At 32.8% G+C, this 10,174-nt stretch overlaps 1 protein-coding gene across 1 annotated transcript; it reads left to right on the forward strand.

The window, feature by feature from the left end:
• Positions 1-635: 635 nt before the first annotated feature.
• LOC132745584 (calcium-binding mitochondrial carrier protein SCaMC-2-like) lies at positions 636-9,486 on the forward strand (the record flags this gene model as incomplete). The annotated part of the gene is made up of 4 exons (XM_060734534.1): positions 636-715; positions 1,336-1,423; positions 2,398-2,509; positions 9,328-9,486. Coding segments are annotated over 4 exons (439 nt in total), but the record flags the coding sequence as incomplete, so codon positions are not given.
• Between the last annotated feature and the right edge of the window lie 688 nt (positions 9,487-10,174).

A 10,174-nucleotide genomic window follows, 5' to 3' on the forward strand; every position in this document is an offset into this window, starting at 1 on the left:
ACACCAATCAAGATGGTAAACTTTATTATCATTTAGTGGTCTTTATTGGCTAGGTTGCTGAATTTGGTTCATTTACCCAATTTGGTTCATTTACCCAATTTGGTTCAAATACCCAATTTTGTTCATTTACCCAATTTGGTTTATTTACCCAATTTGGTTCATTGCCTAATTTTGTTCATTTACCAAATTTGGTTTATTTACACAATTTGGTACATTTACCCAATATAATTCATTTAACCAGTTTGGTTAATTACCCAATTTGGTTCATTTAATCAATTTAGTTCATTTACCCAATTTGGTTCATTTACCCAATTTGGTTCATTGCCTAATTTGGTTCATTTACCCAATTTGGTTTATTTACACAATTTGGTACATTTACCCAATTTAATTCATTTAACCAGTTAGGTTAATTACCCAATTTGGTTCATTTACCCAATTTGGTTCATTGCCTAATTTGGTTCATTTACCCAATTTGGTTTATTTACACAATTTGGTACATTTACCCAACTTGGTTCATTTACCCAATTTGGTTCATTTACCAAATTTGGTTCATTTAGCCACTTTGATCCATTTACCCAATTTGGTTCATTTACCAAATTAGACTGTGGATTCTTTTTTGATCTGAAACTTTACAGGTTGGCATTGCCTGAAATAGTGCAAGGAGAGGCACAGGAGGGGTGTATTCCATCAGTTAAGCTGGAAAGCAATTGTAGCTGTATGACTAAAAGTGTCAATTTCAACAATTTCAATTTAAAGCAGCCCCAAGCAAATTGAATTGTTTCTTCCCTTTTGCCACTAATAAGTTTGGAATCAAACCAAGGACTTTTGATTCATTTTGTAAGGGCAAACTATAGTTTCATGCTCAAGGAAACAATGGCTTGCCCCAAATGGGGTTTGAACCCAGTCAGCTAGCAATCCTTAGATTACATTATGTTGAAAAAGGGGCTGGTACTCTTAGGTGGGGATATATATGTAATAGTACCAGCCACAAAAGGAATGCAAACAAAATTTATCAAAAGAAGCCAGGTGGCTTATAAACATGTTGCATGGGATATGCACAACCCCAGTTTTTTTTATAAACCAGGTTTTTCGGAGGAAAAAAACTGGTTATTAGATTGACGTAAGTTGGTAGGCGGATGGGTGGGTGGACTGACGGTCGTTAACAATTTCTTCCATGCACTACTCCTTCTACATTTCTCAAAGGATTTTGATGAAACTTTCACAGAAGCTTTGTCACAAAGTTATACTGTACATGGCTTGTATTTATATTCCAATGACAACAAAACTTTCAACAGGAGTGATAATTGAAAACAATAAAATCTGATTATTTTTCAGGTGTTATTGATGCCAGCGAGATCAAAGCTTCCTTTGAGAATATGGGTGTCAGTGTGTCCAGTGCCGAAGCTGAAAACCTCCTGAAAAGGTGAGAACATGATATTTTATCACAACATCGTCAGGTTAAATGTTGCTTTAACTCCAGAGTATTTTTATGAAATACAATGTATAGGGAGTTGCAAGATCTGCGATAAAAAATTATCTTGTAAATGATGATTACTTTTTAATTGGTGAGTGAACTAAAGCCGAACAGACTGACATGTTATCACTTTAGTGCAGTAATGGGTTTACTGCCTATTAAAATTAATTTGAGTTAACCTGTTACTGCACTAAAGTGATGATTTTTTTTCCACAAAGTTAAAGCCTTGTTTATTAGTTAAAAGAGAACAGATTATTATAATTGTGAACATTTTACTTGTGTGGATGAGATGTGCATGCAGCACATGTTTGCCCAATAATTTAGTGTTGAATTTATTTGAGCCGCATCACGACAAAACCAACATAATGGGTTTGCGACCAGCATGGATCCAGACCAGATCGTGACATGGCTCATTTCATAAGAGTTCCTTAAACTATTGTATCATTGAGAATTTGTGTTGCCCTTTGTTAGGAATTTAATATCAAGGGTAGTATTTTGTAAGAGACTAGCTTTTTCTCTGGCTAATTAACTAGCAGCTACATAAACAATTGTTCATAGCCAGGGATAGTGCTCAGTGGGTTCAGTGTAATCTTACATATACTGGCACTGACTGGTGTCTTTCTGCTCCCACTTCTTTAAAGTGGGGAGGTGGGGTATAAATATTTGCCCTTTTCTGTTTGTCCATCTTGCTGTCATGTTATCACACTGTCTCCCCAATTATTGACAATTCTACAACAAAATATTAGTTCCTATGAAGCCTACTTGGTCTAGTAGAGACTTCGGAAGTAGTTCAAAACTAGGTGAACAAACTTGTTGCTTTTCAGGTAATTCTGGAGTTTGAAAGCTATAAAAGCATTATGTATTACAGTAGAATAGTAAATAATTTTAAAGTCATATGTTTATAAATGAATTTGTTACTGAAGAATGGACAGAGATGGCACTTTAGCGATAGACTATGGGGAGTGGAGAGATTTTCTGATATTGTCGCCTAGCAACAACCTCCATGATATTCTCCATTACTGGAGACACTCTACAGTATGTATATAGCTTTGTTTATGGTTTAATATATCTATTATGTAAAAAAAATATTACTTTTGTATTGAATGATATTTAACTGAATCTGACACCTAGCAATTAGTGTTTATGACTTTGTGATTTCTTGTCCCTTGTTACTATGTGTCGACCTCGTCGCTGTGGGCTCGAATCCTGACAGGAACTTTGGATTCTTTCATGTGAGGAAGCTATCCCATTTTTGGCCTGAAATAATGCATGGAAGGGTACCAGAAGTCTTCCTCCCCCAGTAAAGCTGGAAAGTAGCCATATGACCTATTCTGTGTTGATGCGATGTAAAACCCAATCAAATTATTATCGAATTTTGCAAATGGTGTTCAGTTCTTTCATTGATGGTTGATGGGTCTACACAGTTGCAAGTTCAGAATGTGCATTTTAGGTCTGCAGGCACCAGTAACATTACTTAATGCCTTAATTATAACCTTGATTAAATGATGATGTGTCAGAAACTTAATAAAACATTGTACATCAGTATTATTCAAGCATATTCCATCAGTCGCTTATTTAAGCATCCTCCATTAGTGACTTATTTAAGCATCTGTCATCAACTTATTAAAGCATCTTCTATTGGTATCTTATTTAAGCATCCTCCATCAGTCGCTTATTTAAGCATCCTTCATCAGTAACTTATTTAAGCATCCTCCATCAGTAAATTATTTAAGCAGCCTTCATCATTAACTTATATAAGCATCCTCTGTCAGTAACATCTTGAAGAATCTTTCATCAGTAACTTTTTTAAGCATACTCCATCTGTAACTTATTTAATCATCCTCTATCAGTAACTTATTTAAGCATCCACCATCAGCCGCTTATTTAAGCATCTTTCATCAGTAACTTATTTAAGCATCCTCCATCAGTAACTTAATTAAGCATCCTACATCAGTAACTTAATTAAGCATCCTTCATCAGTTACTTATTTAAGCATCCTACATCAGCAACTTATTTAAGCATCCTCCATTTCAAATATTTCATCAAAAGTTTGTCTCATTGAGTTCTAGCAAAGTTTCATTTTCATGACATCAGAAACTGGGTCATTAGGTCATATTTTTTTGACAGCTTACCATCATGGCTCACTAATCTATTTCTGCAAGCTTTGGATTTTTATTTTGCTATCAGAAGTATAGGCGAAAGGTTAGAAGTGTTGAATGGTTGTTGTTAGGTCTACAAGGCAAGAATTTTTGTGTTATGCTTTAAAAAATTTTAGTACTTTGACAGCTTTATGTTTTGCGTTAAGTGTGTTAGCTAGAAGAGACCATATAAAAGTTTGATGTAAGAAATAATGTTTGAATTCAAACCAGAATTACTTTAAGGCTCTCCTGAGCGTAAAGTGGCTCAAGTTGAGGTAAAAAAAGTTATTGGTTGTCTAGTGTCCGTCCAGAATTCCAAAATTGTTTCAAACAAGACAAATGTATCTTTTAGGTGATTTATGAAACATGTCATGGATATTATTAAAAAAAAAAATGGTGAGAAATAGGTGTGACATTGAGCTATAAAGTCAAATTGTTGAAATATCATAAAATTGGCAATAACCACAATTTTAACTTGACTGAAGTAATTGACATGATATCTAGTTGCAGATATTGTAAGAAATTAAACCTTGACTCATGAATGACCTTGACCTTCAAAGTCTGTTCCTTGAATGTTGATTAAGTCATCTTTAACATTGTTATTTATTGATGTATTATATTAAAACTGTGACATGAAAGCTCTAAAAATATACCTTAAAATAGGTCATATTTACTCAAAACACCTAAAATTATAATGTTGAATGGCCTTGTGCTTCATATGAGCTAGACTGTCAAGGCCAAATCATTTAACTTTGTTAAAATTACCATAACTTTGTTAATAATATACAAAGTTGGTTCATACTTGAACAATATTTTAGACTGCTCATCATGTGAAGTTGTTCAAATATGACCTTGATGCCTAAATGACTTTGACATTATTTTTACATTAATCATGTGTCCACTAAGCTCAAAGATAAATGTTATTGTAGTTGTTACTCAGGTGAGCAATGAGTGACATCATGGCCCTCTTGTTTTCGTTTCTATGGTTTTAGTTTTTGCCTATTGCCTACTTTGAGTTAATGCATGAAATATGTTTGCTGAAATTTTTGCCTGAAGTTACTGAAGTTTTTCTAGTGCTTAAACTTTTGCCCTGCTTGATTTATGTTACTGACTTGCCCTGCAAAATTTATGAAGTTGACTTGCCCTGCTAAAATTTATGTGATTGAATTGCCCTACGAAATTTATGTAATAAACTTGACCTGCAAAATTAATGTAACAGATTTGCCATGCAATATTTATGAAACAAACATGCCCTGCAAAATTTGTATAATTGACTTGCCCTGCAAAATTCTGTGTAATGGACTTGCCATGCAGATGTGTTGTAATGGAGGACTTGCCCTGCAGAACATTTATGTAACTGATTTGCCCTGTAAATTTTTGTGTAACAGGTTTGCCCTGCAAAATTTATGTAACAATGGAGGACTTGCCCTGCCAGATTTTGTATAATGGACTTGCCCTGCTTTGAATGCGGAGCTGTTCATTTGTACATGTAGTTTAAGAAATAACAAAACTAACCAGCCAGCAATATTGAGTCTGATCAGACTGTACAGTGAATGCTGTAGTGATGGCATAGTAATCCCATTGTCTAGAAGTCCAGTATTGAATGGGTTATATATATGTCCGAGTGGTTAGCATGTCAGACCGATGCCTTGGTGCGAAAGGGTTGTAACTCATAATTTCACCGAAAATGGTTTTATGGTATTTTTCAATGTAGGAGCAATATACACACATGTTGTAAAAATATTGAACTTGAAAGCTAAAATTAAACTACAAAAAAGTATATATGTCCAAAGGTTGTAACTCAAACAGACATATTTTGTTGGTGCGAAACGGTTGTAACTTAAGTTACAACCGTTTCGCACCAACATTTTGAAAATATTTTTAATAAATCCTAGTGCAAAACAGTTGTATCTCAATATCTTATATCATATTCTGTGAAATATTTAGTGGATTATTTCTTTCAAACTAACTGACAACTCAGCTTCTGATTCCTTGTTATTTACATTATAAATTGTTAAGCTTTCATTCAGACATAATACAAGAATTTGAATAACTTACACATATTTCAAACATAAATCAATTCCAATGCTTGTTAAAGAAACAATATCATAGTACATTGTTTATTTGACTAACAGTACTGTTATAGTGATTTTTTTTCATCATAAAAATTGTCATTGGTATAATGTTGCATTGTTTGCAAAATAGCAAGAAAAAGTAATGGACTTATTTTGATTTTACGAAAATGAAATTACCATAACTCAAAATAAATTTATTATACAATATATTATGATTGTATCATAGTTCGGAGACTTTTGAAAACACATCAGAGTTAAATTGCATACCAATACATGCACATTGCTTTAACTCACTGTCAGTCTGGAGCTTGCTTGTTAACTGGTTTATTTTTTCTGGTTTTTACATATTGTGACGACAGGGAAGGAGATAACAGTAGAAAAGTCATATTCAAATGCTTATACATTTTGGTACTTTTTTCTTGGATGACTGGGAATGTGTTGTTTTTTTTGCCTAAGATACAAAAGAGAAAGAACATCAAAACAATCGACAATCTGATTTATACTCTCATACAAATCCGACAGCCTCGTGTTTCGATGCTTTTTTAATTACTAAATATTAAAATAACTTAAAGAATTATACAATTATTACTCAATTCTTGATTTGGTTTTAAACTTATATGAATAACTTTTATAACTTACATGATTGTATTACTATTGAAATATTTTCATGTTTTGTCAAAGACAAATTGTATAAATATTGTACTACAATTTATTTACTTTACAAGACAATCGATGTCTGACTAGATATGTGAACAATTTTTTCTTTGACAACATATTGTAAACAGTAAGTTTAGATACATATACATATGTATAGACAAAAGTATTACATGTATAGACAAAAGTATTACAATATATTCTAACACGACCCGCATTTTTCCCTATTGAACATAGAAAAACCGAAAGTGTGTGTTATTATGCAATAAAATCACTGTTTGACGTTCTATATTTAGACATGTGACGTAATCATTATACACGTGACGTAACCACTAAAAATGTGACGTGCTGACAATAAGTACGGAAACAAATAAAGCGCAATTTAGCTTATTACCATGTACGGCAGCATTTATTTGTTGATGTCGTGTTAGAATCGAAATAATATATCCAAATCGGTGATTTTATTGCTTGTCGTTCCGATGCGCATCATTATATCACTCGGGCTACGCCCTCGTGATATAATTCCCCGCATCCAAACTCCAAACAGTGATATTATTGAGCAATAAAATCACAGTTTGGGATATATTATTTTTTAAACAAAGGTGTTTATGTGTAGATAATTAAGATAATATATCCCAAACTGTAGATTTTATCGCTCAATAAAATCACTGTTTGGAGGTCGGATGTGTGGAATTACGAGGGCGTAGCCAGAGTGATATAATGATGCACATTCAATCAACAAACAGTGATTTTATTAAGTGATAAAATCACCAATTTGGATATATTATTTTGATTCTAACACGACATCAACAAATAAAATTTTAATGCTGTACCTTATATTTAGCTAAATTGCGCCTGATTTGTTTCCGTACTCATTTTCAGCGCGTCATTTTTAGTGGTTACTTTGCGTGTATAATGATTACGTCACATGTCTTAATATAGAATGTCAAACAGTGATTTTTATTGCATAATAACTCACACTTTCGATCTTCTATGCTCAATAGGGAAAAATGCGGGTAGTGTTTGAATATTAAGTAAAATATGTTATTGACCCTTTGTTTAAGAAATAATATATCCCAAACTGTGATTTTATTGCTGAATAACATCACTGTTTGGAGTTCGGATGCGGGGAATTATATCACGAGGGCGTAGCCCGAGTGATATAATGATGCGCATCCGAACGACAAACAGTGATGTTATCAAGCAATAAAATCACCGATTTGGACATATTATTTCGATTCTAACTCGACATCAACAAATAAATGCTGCCCCGTACATGATAATTAGCTAAATTGCGCCTGATTTGTGTCCGTACTTATTGTCAGCGCGTCACATTTTTAGTGGTTACGTCACGTGTATAATGATTAAGTCACATGTCTAAATATAGAACGTCAAACAGTGATTTTATAGGATAATAACACACACTTTCGGTGTTTCTATGTTCATTAGGAAAAAATGCGGGTCGTGTTAGAATTTCTGTTAGATAAAAGTAAATTATCAGATATATTCTATCTGCAATTTAAAATCATTCTTAAAGATGTTAATCACTTCCTCAGCTGTATGTGTGTTTGTGTGCACACCTGTGTATTTTATTGGGGTCACAGGGGATTGCATTTTGTAATTGTTATTATTTGCAGGCCTTATTTTTTTCTCATTTAATTACTGACTGATTTATATAATAATAAACAATAAAATTTGGGACTGTAAAGAGTTGTAAGAATTATCAATAGCATGAGCTTAGAAGCTTAGAACATCTATTATCATCTTTCTCACACTTTTGGCTTAATAGTAAAGAAGATCCTGGATAATGCTTAAATAATATAATTTGTACACAAAAGCACATCCTAGAAATTATCTAAGTTTTCAAATTAAGAAAAGCCTATGTATAGAATAGATGTAAAATAAAATGAGAGTGTTCTCATTTTCTAAAGGCTTATATTAACAAAAATAAATGTATCTTAGATGGTTTTGTCATTATGTAAGTTTACATTTTGAACTTTGATTCTTGCAAAAACAAACATATTTGATACTTATGATGGGTTTGACAAACTGTCAACAGTCTGAACTGTGTGTCACATGGAGAAAATATTATATATAAGGTGAAGTTCTTTAAAAAAAATCATTTGACTGAAATTTTATTTTAAAAACATAAAATTTGAAGGTTTTTCACTGAAATATCCAGGCAATATGTTAAATTAGTTCATACTAAACACAACTAAGCTTGGATCTGTTCATTTGACCCATTACATTTATCAGAATTTAAAGCAAAAATTCAGTTAAACCCTTTCGCACCAAATCATTTTTTGAATTTTTTTATTTTTTTGGTGCGAAAGGGTTGTAACTGAAACTTTATCAATTATCTCTTTATGCTGACAAAATAAAATAACCTTTCCAATCAATTAAATATCAGTAAATGAATGAAAGCCAAAAACCAAAATTAAAGAAGTATTTATTAGAACGTAAAAGAATAAATAAGTTTTTTGTCTCTCCTGAATAATATCAAAATATTGAGTTACAACCCTTTCGCACCAAGGCATCGAGACTAATAATCTACGGTTCTCTAGCTGCTTGGATTCAAACCCCATCAGCGGCAAGCCGTTATATCCTTAAGCAAAAACCTTTAAACACATTGTTCAATACTGGTTGGTTCCAGGAATAAGTTCAAGAGTGTGTTTATAAGCATAAAGCTGCCTACACTATTAAGCCGAAATACATTCTGTATAAACTGAAAGGATGTCTTCCTCTCAGCTGTATAAATCATTTATGAATAAAAAACAGAAAGGTACATAAAATTAATTGCTGCTTCGTTTTTAAGCAAAAAAATCATTTTCTTTGTATTTTGATTTTCTTTTTCATGAATATGTATATGATTTAAATGTACAAACCATTTTTATTCAACACTCCCTGCACCTTCACCTGTATATTCTATAAAACTGTAACGATAAAAGAAATATAAATGATAAATTTTTCTTTGTCTTCTATGTAGATAATTGATATTGGTGAAAATGCAATAGTTCCGGATGATTTCACAGAGACTGAGATGAAGACGGGAATGTGGTGGCGCCACCTAGTGTCTGGTGGAGCAGCTGGTGCTGTTTCACGTACATGTACAGCTCCGTTAGACAGATTGAAGATATTGTTCCAGGTAAATGATGAAACTTACCGTGTATCGTTATGTTATTATAAATTATAATCCTCCTTTGTTCTACAAATTTATTGCCGTCTGCTTGCAGAGGGTTGAAACTGTGACACAAGAACTTGTGAATTTGATTAGATTACATAATTTCTGTTGTACTGCACAGGGGTCGGCTTTTGTTTGAAATATTCCATGAAATCAGCTTCATGTATGTTTCTTAGTTGTAAAAGGAGGGATACATACTTTTGGTTACGTAGAGAGAACGGCAGTAACCTAGTAGTAGACTGCTTGTCTTGTACGGTCAAAGATAGCATGTCAGGCCCCCGTATCCTGGGCATTTGAAAAAATGTGTATATTCCTGGCTTGGTTGGTACATATTGTAAGAGGTCAGTAAAGGCCAGTTGTCAGTATCGTGTGGCAAAGGGGATACTATGTAACATATTTCAGTAAAGTAACGCTATTAAGTTTTTCTTATGATGCTTATAAAATTGCACATACAAAGGTTTTCCTGAAGTTAAAAGCTTTTTTAAGCTTTTTTTTTGAAATGGTGCTAAATTCTTGATTTTTAACATTTTCTGACATTTTGAACATACACCCATGAAACTGTTGAACAAACTGCTTAATACAAACACTTTGTCATATTTATGTAGATGAATTCAAGGTATATATGAAATTTTTTCTTATCCTTTGTAGGTAC

Source organism: Ruditapes philippinarum, unplaced genomic scaffold (assembly GCF_026571515.1).
Source record: "Ruditapes philippinarum isolate M1 unplaced genomic scaffold, ASM2657151v2 ctg22780_1_1_1_1, whole genome shotgun sequence".
Lineage (NCBI taxonomy): Eukaryota > Metazoa > Mollusca > Bivalvia > Venerida > Veneridae > Ruditapes > Ruditapes philippinarum.